At 30.4% G+C, this 27,061-nt stretch overlaps 1 protein-coding gene across 1 annotated transcript; it reads left to right on the top strand.

Moving 5' to 3' along the window:
• The first annotated feature begins 7,931 nt into the window (after positions 1-7,931).
• LOC127266432 (uncharacterized) lies at positions 7,932-9,186 on the top strand. The gene has a single exon (XM_051296678.1). The coding sequence runs from the start codon at positions 8,415-8,417 to the stop codon at positions 8,841-8,843; it is 429 nt and encodes a 142-aa protein (XP_051152635.1). The 5' UTR covers positions 7,932-8,414; the 3' UTR covers positions 8,844-9,186.
• The last annotated feature ends 17,875 nt before the right edge of the window (positions 9,187-27,061 follow it).

The raw sequence follows: 27,061 nt of genomic DNA, 5'->3' as shown, positions 1-27,061 counted from the left end.
ATAATTAATTATACATAGTCTACAGTCGTGTACCTTTCTGTTATGGTCTAATTTTTTTTTTATATATTTTATTAAAAAAATATATATATTTAATTTAGAATAGTTCGTATAGTTAAAATGGAAAAAAAAATCAATAATAATCATAATATAATTAAAATGTATCAATTTTAGTTCAAATCTAAATATTTATCGAGTATGTTCTTTTGGAAGAGTTTGTCTAAAATTTTACTCTTTACCAAAATAAACTTTCTCTTAAAAATATTCAATTACACAAATATATATATTTTGTATAATATAGTATTAAAAATTAATTTTACATTTCAATACAATTTCAAACAATTTCAACATAGGCATATATAATTGTATTGAAATAATAAATTAATTTTTAATACTGCTATAATGTACAAAAATAAAAAATAGTTGTGTAATTGGATGTTTGTAAGAGGAAATTTTTTTATGAGTAATAAAATTTTAGACAAAATATTTCAAAAGAATATATCTTATAAATTCTTATATTTGAATTAAAATTGATACATTTTAATATATTAGGATTACTATTGATTTTTTTCATTATATAACTATATCAACTATTTTAAATTAAAAAAATATATATATTTTGCAAAAAATATAACAAAAAAATAAAAATTTAAACCAAAACAAATAGATATGCGGCCGTGTAAAATTATATATAACTGTGTAACAACATGGTCATGTATAATTATACATTGAAATATACATAGTCATGTGACAACATAGACGTGTACTTTTCAGGTCAGCTGCCACGTCACCTCCTTACGTCCACGTTAGTAATTTCCGTTAGTATTTTTAACGGTAGAACCAAGACTGATTGAAATTGTTTATAATAGAACAAAAATTGATTGAAATTGTTTATAATAGGATAAAAATTGATTGAAATTGTTTATAACAGGACAAAAATTGATTGAAATTGCTTATACCAAAATTGATTGGAATTGTTTTTAGTTAGACTAAAATTGATGAGTTTTTTTTTATATTGGAACCAAAATTGATAAATTTTGGTCATAGTGACCAAAATTGATTTTTTCCCTAATATATCACATATTTATTAGTTTTATATTCCCTACATAATTTCTTATACTCCACGTAAAAAAAATTCTCATTCAAATTATATCATAAAACAAACATACCCATATTTACTTGTATCTATCTAGTTTTATATAATTTCAAGTATTTGTTTTGTAAATTACCAAAAATCGTAAAAATACTGAGTTTGTTTGTTTAGTGAAATTATTTTAATTTTTTTTAATATAAAATATAAAAATTGAGTAAATAATATAAAATAATAAACTTATCTAATATATTAATTTTTTAAAAAAATATAATTTTAAGAATTGAGACTTTCCCTAACATATTCACCATACAGAGAGTATTATTATTATTATTATTATTATTATTTTCTTTTTAACTTTTATTGTCATGCTCTATTGAAATGGTGAGTATTGTAATTTTGAATGGATATTAATTAACACTTGTTTGTTAAGGTTTGGATTTTGAGTATAAAATTTGAATAATAAAAATTTTGAATTAAAATGGTTGTATAATATATATATATAAATAGATATTTATATGATATTTGAATATAAAATTAATTTTTAATATAATATAGAAATAAAAAAATAGATGTTTGATTTAATTTTGTTGGAGAGAAAAAATTTGATAAAAGATCACACACTCATGTTTACTTGTGATGTTTTGGTTTTGGATTTTGATTTTGAATAGTAAGATTTTGAATTGAAATAGTTGTTTGATGTGATATAAATATATAATGATATGATGTTTTGAATGTAAAATTAGATTTTAGTATAATAAAATTAAAAAAAAAAATGAGTGTTTGATTTGGAAGGTATTTGGTAAACAATTTTTTAAAGAGTTTTAGCTTATCGAAGAACTTTTAGCTAGCAAACCAGGTAATTTTAATGTTTGGTAAATTAACATTTTCAATTAGTTTATTGGATCCAATAAGCTATTTTTGAAAAAGTTGTATATCCGAACATTTCAAATTAGCTTTTTCATTTTAATTTTTCTTATTCCTTATTTGCCCTTAAATTTAATTAATTTTTTCACATATATTAATATAGATTTTTTTATTACACTATTTATTAATTATTTAATTATATTTTCTTCTAATAACTTATAGATCAATGTTTATAAATTTAAAATAATTATTTTTTAGATGTCAATTATCTTATTTATAATTTTTTTTTAATTTTTAGAATAAAGGTAATATAAAAATATTAATATTATTAATTCATTTATATAGTATTTTTTATCACATAATATTTTTATTAAAAATGAATATATTTATTTAAAATTATAAAGTTAATGTAAATATATATTAATTAAAAATTAATCTAATAAAAATACATATACTAATAATTTTTGTTCTTTTATATTTATACTATTTCTAATGAGAAAAATATATATTTTTCAACAAACTTGTATTAATTCTTTACAAAATATTTTAAAAATAATAAAAATAAATATTTAAATAAAATTTCTCTAATTTTTAAATTAATAATAAAATTCTAAAAAAAGTTTACGCACCTAAAAAATTCAACTAAATATTTTAAAATAAAATATAAAATATTTTTAATTGTCATTTTACGTATAAACAACTAATATTAAACCGTTATTTTACCAAACCTTTAATACAAACCGCTAATCGAATCAGTTAGTCAAACCAACTAATTGAATCAGCTAACAGGTAACAACTAATCGAATCAACTAACAGCTATCAGCTAATTGCTAAACACATTCTTGATGTTTTTGGAGGAAAAAAAAGTTAAGATAGTAAAATCATAACTAAAATCTTACAAGTAAACAGAACCAAAGTTTCGTGAACAATAATAATTGTTAAAGTTTCCTGAACAATAATAATTGTGATTAGATATAAACAAATACTTGTGTTCTTTTTTGTGTATTTTTTTAAAAATTTTTACTATTCAATTTTTTTTTTTCAAAAATATCAAATCAAATAATTACTTTTTATTTTTTATATTATATTAAAAATAGGGCTGGCAAATAGATCATGCCGGGTCGGGTTCGGGTTCGGATCAGCTTAAACGGGTTACAAAACCTTTGACCTGAACCTGACCTATTTAATTAAATGTGTTGATATTTGCAACTTTAACCTGACCTTTTATTAATCGGGTCAACCTGAATCTAACTCGTATAACCCGTTTAATCTAAAAATTTTAAATTTTAATTTAAAAATAAAATTTATACTAACAAAATTTTTAAATGCATAATATATATACATATTAAAGCAAAAAATTATTTATTCATATCATGAAACCGATATTCAAGAATTGAATTAACAATGAATTGTATTGATAAAATTTAAAAAATATATTTAAATTTAAAATAATATTATTAAACAGGTTAGACGGGTTATTTTCAGGTCGAAAATGTAGACCTTAACCTGACCCATTTAATTAAATGTGTTAAACGGGTTTGACCCGATTATTAATTGGGTCAAAAATCTCAACCCAAATCCAACTATTTCAGGTCAGATTCGGGTCGGGTTATCAGATCGGGTTAATTTTTGCCAGCCCTAATTAAAAATTTATTTTACATTCAAAGCATTACTATTAACATATATTTATATCACATCAAATAATTATTATAATTTAATTTTTTACTATTCAAATACACAAACTCAAAAATCAAACCTACAAACAAACACGTTTTTTGAAAAGTAATTTTAATTTTAATGTGAAATCATCATAATTTTACGTAAAACATAGTAGTACTATTTTTATAAAATATATTGTGTTCTTTGATGCGGTTTGAAAAGTTTCGATTTAAATTTGGTGTTAGACTATTGTACTCTCTCCGTTCCAAAAAAATATCTTATTGATAGTGGGCACGAGAATTAATAAATAATAATATTTAATTAAAAGTGGGTATCAAGTAGAAAGTCAAAAAATTGAAATACCCTTATTTTTTTAATGATTTTAAAAAATAAATTAGAGTAATAATTATGAGTAGTTTGGAAAAATAAGAATAATTTTGTATAAAGTGGGGACTACGATTACTAAATAAAAAAACAAGATAATTATTTTGAGACAGTCGAAAATAAAGAAATAAGACAACTCTATTAAAACGGAAGAGAATGGAATGTTTTGTGAAAAAGATATATATATATATTTTTTTTTCTTTGAGAAAAATGCAATCTAAATAGTAAAATATCTAATTATAGATTTGGGGCTAAAGAAGTGTATTTTCGTCTCAACTAATTTGCTTTTTTAACTTAAATACAAAGTTTTAGGAATTATGTTTGTTGATGTATTTTTTCAACAAACAAAAAGTAAAATTCAAATATATGGAAATATCCTTAAATTTGATTAATTAGTATCTGATATTAGGAATCTCTAAACACTTTACGGTACATAAGATAATTAACTGGAAAATTAAAATACTGGAAATTTAAAGTGGTGATCCCCGAATCTAACTTTGCTTTGTTTGAAGTTGATTGAAGATGCCTTCTCCAGAAAAATCCAAATCCTTAAATATTCCTTCAAGAAAACACTTGGAACCGTCCCCTGGTCGGTTACAACAACCGCCGTCAACCGCCCAAAAGAAACGTTTTGAAACGTCGTCTGGTCAGTTACAGCGACCGTCTCGCCAACTCCATAACCCAACTGACTAATCCAGCGACTAACTGGTCGCTGGACCAAAAGACTCCTTGGCTACCCCACCAAGCGACCAAACTACTGTTCACTAAAGTGGGCAATCAATTACCAGACCTTACTTCGCCCGACCTCCGTAGCAGCCGACTTGCAAGCTTTCCGACCTATGGACCATCCGACCCGCTAACCAACCGACCTTACTATCCGACCGCAGACCTTCCGACCTATGGACCATCCGACCCGCTAACCAACCGACCTGACTATCCGACCGAGGATCTACCGACCTGCCTATCCAACCGCAGACCTTCCGACTTGCCTATCCGACTGCAGACCTTCCGACCTACCCATCCGACCGAGGACCAACCGACCAGATCAACCGACCGAGGACCAACCGACCTGAACGCAAATTTTTCTTCTTTTCTGCCCGACTTCAGGTCCTACCTTCCTTTAAGACCTTGCTACCATTATTTTTATTATTATTATTATTTTTCGTACGTAACAATAAGCCTCCTCCTCAAGACTCCTAAGCGTCACTTTCAGTGATCTTTTTAGGAGTTTGCAGGCCGTCATCCGAGGCCACATCAGCCTCAGATCCGACCTTCTTCTCTTGAGGCTACGTTGGTCCCGACCTCCATTCCTCGTAGACTGGCGGTGGCCTACACGTTGGTCGACCTTGCACTATCATGTCTTCAACACCTCCCCCTGACTGAAGCCGCAATCATTCTCTTTAAAAAATAATTCTAACCTTCCTGCCTTGGATGCTAAACTAGGCAGATCTCGAACATCGTGGGCTGTCAAAGCCTCCCGAAGATTGGTGTGCATTTTCCTGACCACCAAAGTGGTCATGTCGCTTTCTTCAATGATTGTCGGGCAACGTCCCTTCATTAATCGCATCCGTTCTATGAACTGGGAGGCGGTCTCCTCCGGCATCTGCTCGATCTCACAAAGGTCTGTGAGTGAGACTGTTGGAAGATGAATAAAGAACTTTGCATGAAAGGCCGATTCCAAACCTTCCCAGGTTTGTATTTTTCCAGGTGGTAGATCGACAAACCACGAAAAACTGTTCTGGTAGGAGACAATCTAAACAGTTGTAATTTGTAAAAGGGGTTGTTACCGATCTCTCCTAACTGTGCGGTGAACCGACCAACATGCTCTCTGGTGGAGGATCCGTCTTCTCCCAAGAAAACATGAAAGTCTGGCGGTCGATAATTCCTCGGGAGAGGATAATCGTTTATGATCCTTTCCGGAAATGGCCTCTGATACACCGGTCGGTTCATTGTTTGCAGATTAATTCCGAAATGTACCCACAAGACTCGAGCGATTTCCTCCGAATCTATCTTGGGTGGAACAAAATCTTCCCTAGAGAAGGCTGGCTCGTCTGGGATGGGATTATGAATATGATCTCCCAATCTTTCTTCTCTGGGGACAGTTGGTTCGGTTGGGATGGGATTATGAGCCTGTCCTCCCATCCTCTCATTCGGTTGGGTATTATCAACCCTCGGTCCCAAAGGAACATTATCTGGGAAAGTTAGAGGAGTCTTCCCCATATCTGTTCAGTTGAAAGTTGTGACGTTTGGAAATGTACTGTCAACGTATGTAGGCCCTGCAAACGTTGATCCTGGAAAAGTCGCCTGAAAACGAGAGGGTGATGGAGGCATGTTTGAATGCAGGGTGAATCTGAAGAACGCCTGATCCAACATGTTCTGCATTAGATTTTGTTGTTCACGCAACATGTTCTGATGCTCGCGCAATATATTCTGCATAGCCAAAGTTTGCTGATTGTTCAATTGTTGAACATAAGACAACCAATCGGTAGGTGGTTGGGGAATCTCCCCTGGATTTGACATGCCAGGTGGTAAAATATTTTCTCCCACTAGTACTGATGATGATTGAGGTTGTGAGCCTGCCATAGTGATCTTTCTGATGATTCGGCCAGACTTAAGTTGTATGACATTTTCTGATGATGTAGGATCAGCAATCTTGTCTTTCTCCCACTGTGGTCGTCAATTTGGTGATGTATTTTTTCAACAAACAAAAAGTAAAATTCAAAGATATGGAAATATCCTTAAATTTGATTAATTAGTGCCTGACATTAGGAATCTCTAAACACTGTACGGTACATAAGATAATTAACTAGAAAATTAAAATACTAGAAATTTAAAGTGGTGATCCCCGAATATGACTTTGCTTTGTTTGAAGTTGATTGAAGATGTCTTCTCCAGAAAAATTCAAATCCTTAAATATTCCTTGAAGAAAACGCTTAGAACCGTCGCCTGGTCGGTTACAGCAACCGCCGTCAACTGTCCAAAAGAAACGTTTTGAAACGTCGCATGGTCAATTGCAACGACCGTCTCGCCAACTGCATAACCCAACCGACTAATCCAGCGACTAACTGGTCACTGGACAAAAAGACTCCTTGGCCTACCCCACCAAGCGACCAAACTACTGTTCACTTAAGTGGGCAATCAATTACCAGACCTTACTTTGCCCGACCTCCGTAGCAGCCGACTTGCAGACTTTCCGACCTATGGACCATCCGACCCGCTAACCAACCGACCTTACTATCCGACCGCAGACTTTCCGACCTATGGACCATCCGACCCGCTAACCAACCGACCTGACTATCCGACCGAGGACCTACCGACCTGTCTATCCGACCGCAGACCTTCTGACCTGCCTATCCGACCGATGATCTACCGACCTGACTACCCGACCGCAGACTTTCCGACCTGCCTATCCGACCGAGGACCAACCGACCTACCTATCCGACCGCAGACCTTCCGACCTGTCGATCCGATCGAGGACCAACCGACCAGACCAACTGACCTGAGCGCAAAATGTTTTTCTTTTCTGCCCGACTTCGGGTCCTACTTTCCTTTAAGACCCTGCTACCATTATTTTTATTATTTTTTGTGCGTAACAATGTTATTAGTAAATAATTAATAAGTGTATTATTTAAACTAATTATACATTAAGATGACTAAATAGTTTAATTTAAATAAAAAAATTTTTAAAATATAATTAAAATTTATAATTATTTTTTTAAAAAAAATAATAAATTTTTTGGATTAATAAAAAAACACAATCTGTAAAACGACTATTTTTTTATTACGTAATTATTTAATGAATTATGCGTTTATTTATTTTGGGAGTTAATTAATTAGAGAATAACCACACATAATGAATGCTCACACCACCGATGGCATTTTGGTAAATTCATTCAACCGAGAGGGCAACATATCCGCCTCCCACTTTTCTATAAATTTCTAGAACTGTCGCTGCCCACCGCCCGTCGCTTCGCCCTTTCGTTGAGTTCCATTCCCTCTCCTCAACAACGCCGCCGATTCCTCCGACGGCGCAGCCACTTGGCTCTCGGTCATCTCTCCGGTCCAGATCCGCCGCGCACGGCGCCGATTCTCAATTCTCCGGCAGTCCCAACCTTGATTCCTCTTTCATTGAAAATTTCTCCCAAAATTTGAACGATTTTCTCTGCGATTACTATATTTTACGAAAATTCAATTTTACTTTCTTCTTATTTGATTTTTGATTCAAAATGCACAATTTTTAGTTCCTTTCGTTTCTCATCTGCAATTTGAGATTTCCGAAATTGTTTCCAATATATTTTTGTTTTTTCAAAATCGAATTTGTCGCGTTCGTAGCGAAGTTACTCTTTTGCCCTTAGAAGATCTTGCTGACGTGGCTGCTATTGATTTTCTGTCTTCGGATGAAAATCAGACGGTCAGGATGAGCTACAGTTCTCCCAGAGTACTAACGCCGAAGGCGGCGTCACGGAAGCGGAAGGAGATGGAGTCCGTTCATATCGCCACGTCATCGAGTTCTCTAACGTCCGTCACTCCTGCCGTTAGTGTCCCCAAGCCGACTACGACGTCGTATAAGGGACCCGGCCAACACCAGCCGTCCTCTAACCGGCTCCTAGCCGGCTACATGGCTTTGGAGTTTTTATCCAAAGGCACTCTCCTCGGCCAGAGGTTTGAGCCGGCTAGAGCCGAACCGAGGAGAGACAAGCCGAGCCAATCTAGCGAAGGCGATCCGAGCGGAAAGCCGAAGCCGCAATGCTATGCTGACGTGTCAGCCTTGCTGATGAGTGAGGGCGGGGCCCACATTCCTGGAGTAGTGAACCCCACGCAGTTAGCCAGATGGATTCGGATGTAGACACGTGGACGGCTACGATCGTCTTCTGTTTGGCGATCAACGTGATCTTCGTGTGCAGGATTGTAATTGTTTCAATTGGTTTCGCGGCGCTCATTTTCTGCAAAATGTATCAAACAGTTTCAGGTACGGATCAGGATTTCTTCATGGATGGTGGTGCTGTAATGCGTTGATGCCTATGTTCTTAATCAATGCCAGACGTGTGAGTCTTCTACTCAAGGAGCTTGTTTGCAAATTCTGTTTGGTGGAAATTTGGTAAGGATTCGAAGATTTTTCGTTAATCGTACTCCTGCATATGAACACAGAATTAGTTACTCATTAATTGCACTATCCTCTTAAGAGTTTCTGTATAGAGTCTAATTGCACTATCCTTCAATAATTGCGCTATCTAAGTTACTTTTTTTGGGGAAATTTTAGTTTTAGTAGCGAAACTGCATTCCTTCATGTTTGAATCGTCATATATCCTTCATATGCTAGAGCTTTAGGAATTGTTTGGATCGTATTATATATAGTGGTCTATATTATATTTTTCTTTACCAATTTTCTTGAGTGAATCGGAGTTGTGACACACCATGGCTGCAAGACCTAGCTGAGGATAAGAATTCCTTGTAGTATGACTTATTATGGACTTACATTTTATGTGGATAATCCATTTTGTGATTAGCCTGTTGCACCTAGTGTAAGTATTGACAAGGGAATTATCATATACATCAATTATTGGATACCTTGATTTTGCTCTGGATTTAGGATATTGCTTTCTTAGTAGAAACAGTCGCCATTGTTGTCTGAGGAGGATCACCATTCTTGTGGTAGTGTAGAATTAGGTTGAACTTAGATGGACATGTTCATGCTGCGAGTTTTCAGTTAAAAAATATGCTTACATGAAACTTAAAAATTTGCGTAGCTTTAGAAAATTAAGATTTTGAGTAACTATAAGTAGTTAATTTGGATCATCAGATTGCTTTCTATATATATGGTGCCTTCATATTGCTATACATAAATTACAGATTTTTAATTATGATTGATCTTTTTGTGGGTTTGGTATATCCGATTGAAGGTTTATATATACATAAATTAGTACTCCCTCCGTCCCAAATAGGGTGCTATATTTAAGTTGGGCATGGGATTTTAGATGGGAAGTATTAAGCAGGATAATTGAGTAATTAGGTGATGTGATGGAGAGATAAATGTATATTTTATTTTTTATTTTTATTAGGGTGATGTGATGGGATAAAAGTGTGGGGATATAGATTAAATATAATTAATTATTTCCTAATTTAAAAATATTGCAGGGTGTTTAGGACATATCAAAAAGGAAATGTTGCACGGACGGAGGGAGTATTAAATAGTGTTCAAAATCTTTTAGTTTGTATTGAGTTTGGAGGTTTGGACTTTTATCTAAATAATACTTAGATGGAATGTTTTGGAGATTAAAAAAGTATATACATATATATTGTAGTACAAATAGGGTGTGTTTGTTTGGGGGATTGGATTTTAATCATCTCATTTTCCTCCATTCCTTTCAAAATATCAAATCAAACACATATTTTTTATTTTTTATATTATACTAAAAATCAAAATCTAAACCCCGAAACAAACACACCCTATAATGTAACTTTAAAAAAAAAAACTCAAAAAAGGAACACAGATTCCACTCCCACACTATTTATTTGCTTGTTATTTGTTTGTTTGAAGGCCTGCCATTGGGTTCACATCAAATACCTTATACCTCCTACATATTTAGGTAACATCACATAGTATTTCAAATAAAATATATTACTCCTTCTGTCTTAATTCAAAGGATTTATTTGAGGTTTTATAGTAGATTAAAGAATTAGAATATTTTATTGGTGGAAAGTATGTAAAAGATTTTGATATTTTTGCCTTTTGATTTTACGAACAAAATAATTTTATGTGTAATGGTATATTTGTAATTTAAGTAGAAGTTAAAAAGAGTATTTTTATATTAGTATATGATTATATTTTCTAAAATAGGAAAATGATACTTTTGAAGGACCAACGAAACTAGTAAAAAAAGTACTTTAAGTTGAGACTTAGGAAGTATTTTAGGTGTATTTCTTTTAATGAGTTTGAAAGAAGTTTGGTATTAAAAAAATATATATTAAGATGTTTTGTGAGAGAAAAAAGTATATTTTTTTCGAAAACAAACAGTAGAAAAACTGAAAATTATTAGGACATGATGTATAGTTATTCAGGGATGATTGACTTTCCATGGAATGCAGTGGATTACTTTGAAAATAATTTTGGGCATGAAGTTACTCATACTTCCCAGTTCCAATTCAAATGGTCATTTTAAGTTTTGTAGTGATTAAAAAATAATAATACTATTAAGAAGGATATCATTTGTTTTTTGCGCTATTATATTTAATATTACAAATATTTTATATTTGTATAATTTTTTTTTTAATTTATACTATATATTAATATAATAATTAATATTTAAAGATCTGGCGAAAAGTCAATGATACTCTTCTTTAGAGATGAAGATAATATTTTATATATAAATTAATTATATATAATTGTATATTTGTAATTTACATAAAAACTAAATGGTATTTTGATACTACTATGTAATTATTTTTTCTATAATAAAAAATTGATATTTTTGAATAAAATAATTAAAAAATGATAAAATAGTACTTTGAATTGGGACGAATATAATCTTCAAAACAAATGTAAAGATAGCTAGCTGAGAATTCATTTGGCCTTCTATTTTTGGGGAACACACCTCTATTTTATAAAAATAGTATAAGTTCTTATTTGTTTGGTGGGTTTGAATTTGAGTTTTTAATATTAAAATTTTGAATTGAAATGATTTTGATATAAATAGATATTGGTGTTATATTTTAAATATAAAATTAATTTGTAATATAAATCTCTAAAAAATAAATTAAAGATGTTTGATATTATATTTTGAAAAAATAATTTATAGATAATGTGCAACAATATAGGTGAAAGGAGCGTGAATTCTGACCTCACAACCACGAATCTACCGCCACACCACATTGTGGTATCCTTTATGGGACTTGGACAAAATTGGTTTGATTTTACATATAATTGTGTTGGTAAAGAATGAATGTGCATCATGACATCTATTAAATTAGTGCATTAGATGAACTTAGGCTATCTCCAGTCCGTTAACTTTATTTATCCAATTTTAACTCTAAATATGCAGTTGTTACGGTAATTTTACTTCAATTATAAATCCATTTTTTACTATTATTCTTCAAATATTCAATTTTTCTATTATTTTAAACAAATGTTTATTTTTATAATTTAAAATAATTTTTTAAAAAAATTTAGAAAATTTTAAAATAAATTTTAAATTAAAAATATATATATATAGAGCAACGCAAAAAAGTGGCGCAAAATTTGGCGTCGGTTGAAGACAACCGACGCCAAATAACCCAACCCAGCGCAGGTTGGAGATAGCTCTTAATTTACTCATCAATATAGTAGCAAAAATGTTATGCAATAAAATGAGGCTCGAATACACTCGATTGATTTGATCAAATTCTAACTGAACATGCCATTGCTTCACTACTTGGACACCTTCAACTATTTTACAATAATTGGGTACCAACGAAATAGGATGGCCGTTTAGACAGAGATTTTTGAAAATTCTTGGGGGACGTTTGATACAGAGATAATTGAATTGCAAAGAAACGAAAGTATAGAATACAGGTATCTGAATAGATCGAACAAAAATAAATGATTAATCAGACAAAAGAAAGTTATAACGAGTGAGAATTCACGAAAAAATATATTTGGTGATTTTAAAAAAAAAAATTATAAATTATATACCATGTTTTGTAAGATTATATTTTGTATAATATTTTAAAAAATCGTAAAAATTAAATACTTGAAAAATAAATTTAATATAATTTTTGTAAAATTGAAATAATATAATTTTAAAAATTATAATAATTAAATAGTAAAAAAAAAGATAATTTTGTTTTATAACATAATACTTTACCATTCATTTCTTTCATTTTTTTTAGTACGAGAGATAAATGAAATAAGAGAAATAAAAATAAATTTATTTCTCAATTTTTATTTTCTGACTCAAAAAAAAAAAAAAAAAGATTTTCATTCTCTTATGTCAATTCGTTGTGAGGGAATGTTTGGTACAAAAAATTTTGATTAGAGAAATGGAAATTCATTTATCTTATTTTCATTTTTTCCATTTACTGAGAAATTGAAATAAATGAATTTGTATAATTGGATGTGTATTTTTATTTATTTAGTTATTATACTATTTAATTTTTATAAAAGAGTATTGGTCCAAGTTTATAAAAATTCATATCAAAATTATTATTATTATTATTACTATTATTATACATGACAATATTTATTTTAAATTTTTTTTCAATGAAATGATCTTTTATTTATTATTTTCCATAATTAATTTATTCTCTTAGTTTTTATTTATAATATACGGTCTCATCTAAATTGATTCATCCAATTTATTGTATATATATATATATATATATATTCCCTCCGTCCAATAACAATATATTACACAAATGTTATTACCTTTATTTCACACATACTAATAAGGTTATTTTAGTAATTTATACTTTATTCCTACTATATCCCAATGTAATACTAATATTTCTAAAACTACTTGCAAAAAGCAAATGAATATTTATTTATGGCACTGATGGAGTATATTTTTTACGTTTTTCAACATGAATTCTATGTTATACCAAATAGAAAAATTAATTCGTATTTTCTATTTAATTCATTTTTTGTACAATTTATTTTTCTGCAATTTTATTCTCTCTATAAAAAAAAATTAATTTTAAAATAATAAAAAATTATTATTTAATATAATATTTTATGAAAAAAATATATATTTAATGTGATTTTTAAAAAATTAAACAATACAGATATTTATAAAATTATTGTGTAAATATAGCGTGTCTATATATATATATATATATTGTAAATCATGGGTTGTATATGCTTATTCATAATAATTTATATGACATAATATATATATATTAGTCAAGAGGATGGATGTGGCGTCCAAAATATCCATACGCTTCCAATGCAAGAAATGGATGAGAGCCAAGCATTTCAAATAAAATATTTACTCATGCATGCACCATTATTATTATTATTATTATAATATATAATTTCACTTGATATTATTATAATTTAAACCCTATATATAACTAATACCTACAATATAGGTACAAGTTCCACAAAATTCTTACCCGCGTCATCAAACCCAAATACCCTATCTATACATATATATATATATATATATATAATATATTACTCCCTCCATCCCACGTACTATGTCCATGTTGCCATTTCTGTCGGTCCCACATTACATGTCACTTTCTTTTTTTTTTTTGAAAAATAATTACATATTTTAATCTCATGTTAAATTTTTTAATTTTTTTTTTAATTTTAATTTAACTATTTAGTTATTTTAATTTTAATTTATAATTATTTTTACTAATATATTCTTAATTATCTACTAATTATATTCATTCTAAAATACCTTGTGTACAGTTTAGCAGACACGGTAAATTGGACGGAAAAGTATATTTATTTGATGTGATACGTCAGTATGGCAATTAATTACATGAAAAATAAATAAATAAATAAATAAAATTGCAGAAGACGATGCCTCATTTTGTTCAGAAAACTTCCTACCTTTATATTATACATCTATATTATATTAAAGATATTTGCAGATTTTTTCGGGCGTGACTGTGAAGATTATTATTATTATTATTATTATTTCTTTTGAAATATTTTATTATTATTAAATAGACAATTACGGTGTTGATTTGTCAAGTCAACGCCGTATTAATTTGATTATGTTGTTACACAATTAATATTTTATCGTAAGACAGATTAATATAGTATATTATATTATATAAAAATATATGATATATGAGTTATATATTGTGTTATACTATATAATTTGATTACTGTGCTGAAATTACAATATATTATGCTAGATAAAATTATATATTATACTATCAATATATATATATTACTCCCTTCATTCTATATACTGTGTCTGTTACACTATAGATACGATATTTTAGGAGGGGTGTAATTAGTAGATAATTAAAAATATATTAGTGATAATAATTATCTTATAATATAAATAATTATAAATTAAGATTAAGATAACTAATTAGTTTAATTAAAATTAAAAATAAATAAATTAAAAATTTTAAAATGAGATTAAAGTTTGTAATCGTTTTTCAAAAAATAAAAGTGACATGGAATGTACGACAGATAGAAACGACAACGTGGACATGGTACGTGGGACGGAGGGAATACTATATATTTGTTTTTTATACGTGAATTTAAGTGGATAGTATTAATGAGATAATTTGAGAATTAAGTTATATGATAAGAGAAAAAAAAAAATTTCTATTTATTTTAGTCTTGTGATAAGATAAAATGTAGAATAAGAATTAAATATACTTCATTTAATTATTTACTACTTTAAAAATATTGCAGAATATTTATGACAATAAAAAAAAAATTGCATTATATATATATATAGGGTAAACTGTTTTTTAGTCCGTAACTGGACCCCCTTATCATTTTAGTCCCGTAAGTGGAGCCTGTCGCAAACTAGTTCCATAAGTGAAAAATTTTCGTTGTTTTAGTCCTCCGGCGCCGGAGACGCCCGCGTGGCTCGCCGGAGATGACGTGTCCGCCAGGTGTCCCGCCAGGTCAGCGACACCTGACGGACACGTGGATTTATTTTATTTTTTCAATTTTTTTTTTATTTTTTTAAAAATAAATCAAATTAAAAAATTAAAAATATATAAATAAAATTAAAAATAAATTAAAAATAAGTTTTAAAAAAATTAAAAAATAAAAAAAAAATAAAAAAATCCACGTATCCGCCGGGTCAACGCCAGGTGTCGCTAACCTGGCGGACACATTACCTCCGGCGAGCCACGCGGGCATCTCCGGCGCCGGAGGACTAAAACAACGAAAATTTTTCACTTATGTAACTAGTTTGCGAAAGACTCCACTTAAGGGGGTCCAGTTACGGCACTAAAAAAATAGTTTTACCCATATATATATATATATATTATTAGATACCCGTTACTTTCTTTATAAATATACGCCGATGGTCAAGCAGCCCACTAACTACATCGTATTAAATAGCTTCTTACTCAATTTTTCGGACCGCAAGAGATTTGTGCACGTGTAATTATATTGTTAAAATTGAATGGTCGATTGATATTTTTTTCGTTTTTGCTTGTTTAATAACAACATATTTTTATCTGAGTTAAAATTTATTAAATTAAAATACACTTAACAAATATAAATCAATTTAATTAATTATATAATACATAATATCATACATCCTTTAGGATCACTCAAATCTTTTTATTTATATTTCTTCTAAAAGAATAAATATATTTATCTATTTTTAAAATTTCATTTCTTTTATAAAATTAGTTTATGGTAATTATAAAAAAAATTAAATATATTTTTCTTTTATCTGTATTACTGAAAATTTTATTCTCTACAAAATATTTTTTATTGTGATATAATTTTTAAAATATTTAAATACATATTTTAATTTTTTAATCATATATATTAAATTTATTTTAAAACTATCAATATAATTAATTGTATAAAAAGTAAAATAATATTATAATCCACTAATATTAACTAATTATATATCAATTACCTTAAATACCGTAGCACTAATAAAAAAAAATCAATTATCTTCAGACAAATGGAGTATGAAATTAATAATATTTAATGTTATGTTGTGAATAATGATTAATTTAGCAATATTAACTTAGGTTCTATTAGATTTCAATCTTTTGATTATGCAATCATTTTCTTATTTTCTATAAAATGCATTTTTCTTCTAAAGGTGTGTTTGTTTTGGGGTTTGGATTTTGAGTTGGAATTTGAATAGTAAAAATTTTGAATTTGAATAGTTGTATGATAGTGATATAAATAGGTGTTGATGTGATGTTTTGAATGTAAAATTGATTTTTAGTATAATATAAAAAATGAAAAATAGGTATTTGATTTGACGTTTTTGGGAGAAAAAAATTGGATGAATAGAGTAAATCCAATCCAATCCCCCAAACAAACACACCCTTAAGAAAACTATCGCATTTAAATCAATATTCAAACAAAAGATCATAATAACACCAAATTCTAAAGAATGCACCCTTAATAAGTATGGAATTAGTTTACTCGGAAATTTTAGAATTTTGAAAATTTTGGGGAATAATAAATTATAAAGTAGTCAACATGCTATTTTTTTTTTTTAAAAAAAATATTATTAATTAATAGCTTCTGATGGTTCCACAAGATGTATTTCTACACCTTAAACTTCAATCCGAATCGATACATTGAAGTGAAATGCAAACTAAAAGTTTGGTTGTGTTCAGAGTGGTGTTGTTTGCTTGAGATTCGAACGACAAACAAGCAACAAGAAATGCAATACAAAGTGAATCGAAAGAAACAATACACCGAAGTTTGTTGACCCAGTTCAGCCCTCAATCGGCCTACATCTGGGAGTACCAACACAGAGACGTTCCACTATGAGAAAGACAAAAACAAGATACAAAGATTCCTCACATAAACTCCACTAAACTTCAACAATACACACAATCTAATGTATGAGTTTTCTTACTACATATATATGCATCTTCCTTTATTAAGGCAAGCATGCATGGGGACTCAACCTCCATTGGATATGTTCTGAGGTGGGACGAAAGTGTAGGTAGTTTGTCACATTTTTCTCTTTCAACTCTCCTTAGAACTCCATTTTTTAAAACAAACTTTTCGGCAGTTTGTCGATACAACAGACAACAGAAATTTTCTCATAATATCATTTTGGCTTCAAGTTTGCAGCAACTTTGACGAGTTTCAGATCAAACAGAATAGATGAAAATACTCATTGATTTTTCTACTCAAGACATGGTCTAACCTTTCTAGAAAATTCCTCAAAAGAAATGAGTACACTCCTCCTCAACCAAAAGAGAAACTCAATCTAATCTAACATGAGATTTCAGATTTTCTTAAGATAAGATGAACTCTCAAAGTTCTCAATTTTCACCTCACACAATGCTCACAAAAATGCTCTGATTTCTCTCAAGCAAGTGATGAAAAGCTTGACCTAAACATTCTTAGGAAGCATGCATATATAGTATAAACAAGATTCCCTTTGGCCAATCAAATATCGACACAACAAGCTTCGAAAATGTAAAATAATATTTGGACACACACCCTTTGACAATTTCTCATGTAGTCCCATCGGAGTCCGAATTACTTTTGAATTCTCCATGCCGAACTTTTCTACAAGTTTTTTAGCTTATTTACTTTGACAAAGAAAGATCCCATCTTTGCACTGTTTGATTTGCAATCCCAGAAAGAAGTTCAGCTCATCCATCATAGACATCTCAAATTCCGTTGACATAAGATCCACGAATTCATTCTTCAAGATATTTGAAGTGGATCCAAAGACGATATCATCCACGTAGACTTGATCAATTAGGATATCATTTCCACCATGTTTAATGAACAATGTCTTGTCGATGGGGCCACGAATATAATCATTATCAAGAAGAATGATGATAGATGATCATACCAAGCCCTTGGAGCTTGCTTGAGTCCATAGAGTGCTTTGTGAAGTTTGTATACATACTCCGGATAAGTTGGACTCTCAAATCCCCATGGTTGAGCAACAAAGACTTCTTATTTAATATCTCCATTCAAAAACGTTGTTTTCACATCCATTTATAATAGCTTGAACTCAAGAGTGCATGAAATGGATAAGAGCAATCGTACAGCCTCAATTCGAGCAACGAGGACAAAAGTTTCATCATAGTTGAGTCCTTCAATTTGATAGTAACCTGGGGCGACCAGCCTAGCCTTGTTTCTGATGATGTTTCCCACTTCATCGGTTTTATTTCGAAAAATCCACTTGGTACAGATGACATTGACATTTGATGGTAGTCGAACCAACTACTACACTTTGTTTCTTTCAAACTGAATTAATTCCTCCTGTATGGATGTGATCCAGTATTCATTGTCCAGTGCCACATTAACGTTTCTATGCTCCACTTTGGACATGAAGTAGCTCATCCTAGCAAGATCTCGAAAGTTGATCGTTTTTCCTTGAGTCATCCTTTCTTCTTGAGGATCTCCAATAATAGCATAAGAGGGATGATACTTACTAATTCTTTGTCTTCTTCTTACTTCAAATTCTGGTTCATTCTCATGAACAGATGGTTGTTCATGGCTGATTTGGTCAGCCCCTAGATCATACTTAGTTTTGACTGTTGTTTCTTTTGACTTCTGATTTTTCTTTTCAATAGATGGTTCAACATCTGAGTCATTGTCTTCTTTATCCTTCAAGGCATCATCAAATTTCACATTTGAGGATTTCATCACTTTTCTGCTTGTTAAAATTTAAGATACGATAGGCCTTTCTATTTAAGGAATAGCCTAGAAAGATGCATTCCTCTGTCCTAGCTTCGAATTTGCTAACAGGTTGTATGTCCTTCAAGATATGACACTTGCATCCGAAGGTGTGAAATTGATGGATAATAGCATTTCTTTCTTTCCATATCTCATAGGAAGTAGAATGAGTGTGTGACCTTAAGTAGATTTGGTTGATGATGTAACAAGCTGTATTCACAGCTTCCGTCCACAAGTTCCTTGAACTCCCTGCCATGATCGTTTTTTATCCTAGCAACTGCAGATTGCTTTTCATTTGAAATATGATTGCACAGATCTTCGAATGCTTCAAAGGTGTCACTATTTTCTCTAAGAAAGTTCACCCAAGTGAATTTAGAGAAATCATCATCAACAACAAGGATGTGAAAATAATTCTTTCTACTTCGGTTGGTCCCATCAAGTCCATGTGCAGTAGTTCCAAGTATCTATTTGTAATACGTCGTTTAGTCAGTCCCCTGCTTTGCTTTCCTATGCAGCAGTCTGCACAAGATAGTTTTTCTGCTTTGGAAAATTTAGGCAGTCCTTGAACAGCTCCCTTCTTGCTCAATCGAATAAGATTTTGCACTTTTACATGCCCAAGTCTCGAATGTCAAAGAGATAGCTCTTCTTTCCTGGTCATTAAAGTAACTTTGCACCTTCTCTTCAAGATGTAGCAATTGTTCTTTGACCGAGATCCAACCATAATAAGTCAATTTTCATTATAAACTTCGCAAGAATTTTTTGTGAAGTTCACCTTAAGACCTTCATCACAGAGTTGGCTAATGCTAATAAGATTGGTATTGAGATTTTCCACCAAGAAAACTTTTGACAGGTTGGGCATTCCGTCAACTTGCAGAGTACCATAACCAATAATCTTTCCATTGACTCAATCTCCATAAATTACATATCCACAGTTAGCTTCTTGGAAATCAGAGAGAAGATCTCTTTGATTTGTCATGTGTCTCAAGCATCCATTGTCGAAAGACCAGGTCTTCTCTTCATCCCACAAGTAGTAGATAGAGCAACATTGCACACATTTGTCAACGTCTTGTGCCTCAATTCAAGTTTGATGTTGACCTTTCTTTTTATCTTCTCCGTGGGCCAAGAAATCTGCTCTCCTTTGAGTAGATCACGAATAATTTTTCTGCATTGATCAGCTCTATGTCCAACAGTTCCACAATAGTTGCACTTCACTGGTTGTCTGGACGTTTGTCTGTCTCTTTTCTTTCTCCTGTTTTCCTTTTTGCTTGTTAGGAGGATGCAGTGGTGCATATTCTGCTGATTCATTCAGTACTCCACCTTTCACAAAAATAGTCTAATTATTTCACGTGCCATGTTTGTATCTGATTCCATGATGATTATTGAATGGTTTTCCGATGGAGAGAACTTTGTCGAGCTTCTCTTTTCCTTTCCTCATACGAGTGTTTTCATCCAGCAGTTTTCCATTTGTTACTTCCAAAGCGACAATCTTTTCAATGGCTTCCCTGGTCTGTTGATTCAACATTGCATTTTCATCAACAAGTCGATCATTTTTTCTTTTCAGATTGTGGTTTTCATTGATGAGAGCGTTGTTCCAGGCATCCAGTTCCTCAATACGATCATTCAGTCTTTCTTTTATGGAGATCAACATCTTCTGCTCCTTCACCATCTCTTTTTATTTTTGCACAATTTCATCACAGTCCATTTCAATAAGATCTTCAGAATTAATGCTCAAGCCAACTTCAGTTTTGGCTTTAAGTGTGAAGGCCATAACCTCTTCTTCATCTCCATCAACTGTTTGTGACTCAAATTGATCATCCTCTTATTCTTCATCACTGAGAGTTACTTCTATGGCCTTACTTTATTTTCTCAATGTCGTAGGGCATTCGGATTTCATGTGTTTGAATCCATTGCAACCATAGCATGTCCTATTGTCTGAGGCATTCGGCTTCTAAGCAACTTGAAATTTCTTTTCAGTTTAGGCTTAAAACAACAGATTTCTTTTGAAAATTCTGTTTCAGCTCATTATGTGGAGGTCGTCTATTGGTTGTTCGAACCCTCCGTTGATCACCTGTCTGAATACCTTTCTGCCTAATTTGACTCGCTCTTCTGTCCTGTAGCATTCTGGAGATCCTTTTGGAGATAAGATAAACCTCTTATTCTTCTTCATTTTCAGGGTCAACATCTTCAACTGAGGGCGAGTCCTTTATTTGGCTTTAGTTTCAAATGGTTCAGTTGGTATGTTTGCAAGATCCCACTCAGTCCGTCAAACGACATTGTTTTGATTTTCTCCATCAAACAACCTTTGGTGCAAACCTGTTTGTGATCGTTCTCAACATTTTGTTGATAAGCTTCCTTTCATTATAGAGTAAGCCAAGCATATGAGCTTGGTTGATGATGTCTTTGAATCGATTGTTGTAGTCTAACACAGTCTCATCATCCTTCATTTTCAGATCATCAAACTGACTTTCTACAATTTTGCAGTTTAGTGGCTCGAATATTTTCCGAACCTTCAAATGTCACCAGCAGGGCATCCCACACAGCTTTTGCAATCGTGTATGTTGAGATGATTCTGAACAGTGATTCATCAACACCATTGAATATCGCATTAAAATTCTCTAGAGTTAGAATTGCTCATTTCCTTTTATTCAGTAGTGTACTGCAAATTCAGTTTTGGAACAAGTTGAGCTGAAGCTCGAGCAGCTTCTCCTTCAAAAGCTTCGACAGCCTTGACAGTTTTCATAGGTAGCGTTCATCCAAGTCTGACTGAATCCAAAGCTTTGTCACTGATGGACATAATGTACACTTTCATTTTCATCTTCCATTAGCGGTAGTTTGATCCGTCCAGCAGTGGTGGTCTTGACGTCGAGCTTCCATCCTTCGACATTCTTGAGTGGATCTATCTTCGTTAGTCTTTTCAAGAGTTGGCTATGATACAAATTGACGGTCCCACAAGATGTATTTCTACACCTTAAACTCCAATCCGAATCACTCTTGAATGATATAGTGGAATGGAAGACAAACTAAAAGTTTTGTTGTGTTCATAGTGGTGTTTTCTGCTTGAGATTCGAATGACAAACAAGCACCAATAAATGCAGTGCAGCGCGAATCGAAACAAACAGCACACGAAGTTTGTTGACCCAGTTCGGCCCTCAACCAGCCTACGTCTGGGAGGTACCAACCCAGGAACGTTCCACTATGAGAAAGGAAAAAACAAGATACAAAGATTCATCCCACAAACTCCAAAAAACTCCAACAACACAAACAATCTAATGTATGGGTTTCCCTACCACGTACATATGCATCTTCTTTTATTTAGGCAAGTATGCATGGACTCAGCCTCCATTGGATGTGTTCTAAGGTGGGACGAAAGTGTAGGTAGTTCGTCACATTTTTCTCCTTTAGCTCTCCTTGGAACTCCCTTTTTCAAAACAAACTATTCGGCAATTTTTCGATACAGTAGACAACAGAAATATGCTCAGAATATCATTTTGGCTTCAAGTTTGCAGCAACTTCGACGAGGTTCAGACCAAACTAAATAGATGAAATCCTCCATAATTTTTCTATTCAAGATATGGTCTAACCTTTCAAGAAAACCTTCAAAAGAAATGAGAACACTCCCCCTCAAGTAGATTCTCAAGATTCTCAATTCTCACATCACACAATGCTAACTAAAATGCTCTGATTTTCTCTCAAGTGATGAAGATCGGATATTTAAAGCTGAAGTACGAGTGGGTTGAGAAGACTTCTCCATACCCCAAGCCCATAAAGCAAGCCATCTCTCCATCAAGGAGAAGCCGGCCGTGAAGTCGGGTAGTGCCGAGTACCGATTCCTTCGTGACAAAAAGTTTGACCTAAACATTCATAGGAAGCATGTATATATAGTATAAACAAGACTCCCTTTGGCCAATCAAATATTGACAGAACAAGTTTTGAAAATGACAAATAATATTTGGACATGTCCTAAGACATAGGCAATTGACCTGTCATCTTATCTGTCTGCGAATTTATGATATATACAAATAAAAATCTCATACCAACAGTGTCAAAAATTTTTAAAAATATTTATATAAATAGAGTCTTACCTGATAAAGATAATCAATTAATCGAATTAATTTAAAGGTTTAATAAACAAATTAAATTAATAGATTTGAATATATGATCAAATGTGTTAAAATTATTTGAAACATATGTCTAACATATTTAAGTGTGTTTCTTTTGCACTAAACTTCTAAATTTTACTATTTAAATTATGTATTTTTAAAAAAAAAATACAATTTTTTTTTTCTCACAAAATATCTTATCAAGTACTCCCTCCGTCCAAGCTAATTTGTTCACTTTAGCTGGGGCACGGTGTTTTAGGTATAATGTAATTAATAAGTAATTAAAAAATGTATCAGTAAAAATAATTATGATATAATAAAAATAATTATAAATTAAGATTAAGATGATTAAATAGTTTAATTAAAATAAAAAATATGAATTATGAATTTTAAAATGTGATTAAAATGTATAATTATATTTCAAATAAATAAAAGACAATTTATGTAGATAGACAGATATGAAAAAAGTGGACAAATTAAGTGAGAAAGAAGGAGTATTATTTTAATATCAAACTCAACTCAATTGTTTTTTAAACAAAAAAAAAAAAAAAAAAACACACACACACTGAGGGGTAGACAAAGGTAAACACCATAAGTACTATTCAACAAAATTATCATTGAGTTCATTAAATTTTTGTCTAGTTCCTACGATTCACTAAAAAAAAAATAAAAAAAAAAATGAAGAAATTATTTAATTTTACAGAATATACATACAACTTTTGTTTCAACAAAAAATACAAACACAAATAATAAAGGTAGTTTGGCCTTTTGCACCCAATAAAGGTAAAAATTACATACATACAATATTAATGGAGACCTAATTTTTTTACAATTAATGATGATGAATGTTCTACAAACAACTTAACACCTTACATTGGCTTAAAATAATTTCAAATAGTTTAATTTGTCGAATCAATTTGACAATACAATAATGAATTTCAGATATATTACACTACTAGAAAATTAGGCTATAGTTTCTGTAAAAAAAGTTACGCTTTTAATACAAATTAGTAACTTTTTACTAAAAAATCATGAAAAAATATACGGAACCGTTTCCGTGGAATTTTGCTGGTGGCTTTTTCTTAAATTGTGACAATTTTGTGACAGTAAGTTATAGAATAATACCATAATATGTCTGTAACTCTATATAGCAACAGAAGCTGCAAATTATATAATCAAACCAAAGATTATCCAATTTTATTTTGTTGAAAATTAACCCTTGAATCCAAATTATATAATCAAACCAAATGAAACCTTTGTGTTTGTTTGGAAGTTTGGATTTGAATAATAAAAATTTTGAATTAAAATAATTGTATGATATTATGTAAATAGATGTTAATACTTAGTATAATAAAAAAAAATAAAAAATAAATGTTTAATTTAATATTTTTGGGGAAAAAATAAATTTAATGAATAATAAAAGTTTTGTAAAGTTTGATAAACACACCCAATGGCTAATGTCAACAATATGTTATAATGCAAAATTGTATCTACCCCTAAAATAAAAGAGGCTATTTTAGAGTGTGTTTTTTTTTTCCTTCGTTTTATTTATTTATTTATTTTTGTTTAGGTGAATATTAGTTTAATGTGATGTTTTATTAGAAAATATATGTTGAATCTGATATTTTTAACAAAATAAAACAAAAATAGATAATAAAAAACATATAAGAACACAATCCTTTTTATATACAAATTCATCCATAACATTACATATTACATATATATATATATATAGAGAGAGAGAGAGAGAGAGAGAGAGAGAGATTTTATTAGAATTTAATTGATTGTCATAATACTGATCATCATACCAATAATATGTACAATTTTTTATTTTTATCTTTTTTATGCCAAAATTGCTTATCTACAATCTTAAGATATACCCTAAACTTATGGAGAGAAAACATAATTGGCCGGGAAGATAAAGATCACATTGAGAAAGAGAAGTTAATGATCAAGTTTGATAGGGACAACTTTATTTGAAATTTAGATGAAGTAATCAAGAAATGTTATGTTTCTTTTGATGGACGTGGGTTTGAAAAAATTTTAATTTGAGTTTGATATTAATATAATATATGGTGAGATGCTTAACAAATTTCAAATAATAGAAACTTGAGTTTTGAGCAAAAGAAATAAACCCTTCAAAATCCAGACCGGATTCTCTGTCCCATTAACACATTCTATCTTCCTATCTCTACACACATAATATATATACATACACACGTGTATATATATATTATACATACACATGTGTATGTATATATTATGTGTATGAGGATAAAGAAATAGGATTTATTTTCGGGACAGAAGATGTCAGCGGTTCAAAATCAATAATGGTACGTATTATATATATATATATATATATATATATGAAATGTAGCTAGTTGCAAGGCTCCATGCAAATTTAGACCACATGTGTTTCTTGGATACCAACAATTAACATCTATGGATATCACGAAATATATTTAGGTTTTTTTGTCGTCTTCTTCTTTTTTCTTCCAAATATGGATTATTATATAATATAGTAAAATAAAAATAAATAGCTTTTAATGAATACCTAACTGAATTCTACTGTTCAAAATTGGGTTCATGTGAGAATGCTCCATTGGTTTAATGCTATCTTCTCTTTAGATAATATATATAATATGATGCCTTGTAGACTTATCAATTCATTTATTTATTGGTCCCATTTATAATTTCAATATTGAGATGCATTGCAATTTATTTCTAAGTCTATTAATTTTCTACTCTTTTCAAAAAAGTAAACTAAATTGGGTTTGTTTGCTTGTGTGTTCTACACTCACACACATACATATATATATATATATATATATAGATAATAGCTATTGCATATGATATTTTTTTAAAAAAATAAATATTTTATGTGATCTTGAAAATTAAAAGTGAATGCTAAAAGAATTTTAAAAAAAAATAAGAATAAAAATCAATTAAAATGTATTTAATTAAAATTTATTTAGTTTTGCATATATATTAGGGTGACACAACATTTGAAAAAGGTAGCGGTTAGAATGTTTATTTGTTCAAATTAGCATTGAAATTCAATTTGCACTTATAATCAACGTAGTATGTATATGTTTTTATATAGTACAATATAATATTGTATCATATAAAAGTATGCGTTAGTACAATTTATATATTATATTGTGCTGCATAAATAAGTTTAATTTATTATGTTAAAATTAATAACATATTGTACTATGTAGAATTATATTATGTGTTGTCAGAATATATACTACATATTATATTATTATGTGTTGTTTGCTTCTATTTAATATGTTGATCTCGAACCGTTGAAAAATAGTCGCATTCACATAATTAACACATATATAGCAAGTTGTGCGAATACACGAGGAGAATTGACAAATTTTATACCAATATTAAAAAATTATGATCAAATTTTAATTTTGCAGCCATAGCACGCAATGCACATAAGAATACGGAGATTTCTGAGGTGTGCTTGTTTTGTGAAATAGTTTAAAATGATATAATTTTTTTTTTTTTTTATGTGAGGCATAAGAAATTCTATAAATAATATAAAAATAATGAATGTGTGCAATATATTAGTTTTTTGAAAAAATGTGTTAGAAAAAACAAAATGCAAAAAGAATACACACTTGTAGTTTGGGGTTTGAAAAT

Source organism: Andrographis paniculata, unplaced genomic scaffold (assembly GCF_009805555.1).
Source record: "Andrographis paniculata isolate CXL003 unplaced genomic scaffold, ASM980555v1 Contig76END, whole genome shotgun sequence".
Lineage (NCBI taxonomy): Eukaryota > Viridiplantae > Streptophyta > Magnoliopsida > Lamiales > Acanthaceae > Andrographis > Andrographis paniculata.
The sequence above is the reverse complement of the archived record's forward strand: the minus strand, read 5'-3'. Positions and strand labels throughout refer to the sequence as shown.

Excerpts from the sequence above, each read along its gene's own strand:
- LOC127266432 (XM_051296678.1), top strand. The coding sequence starts at position 8,415 with ATGAGCTACAGTTCTCCCAGAGTACTAACGCCGAAGGCGGCGTCACGG.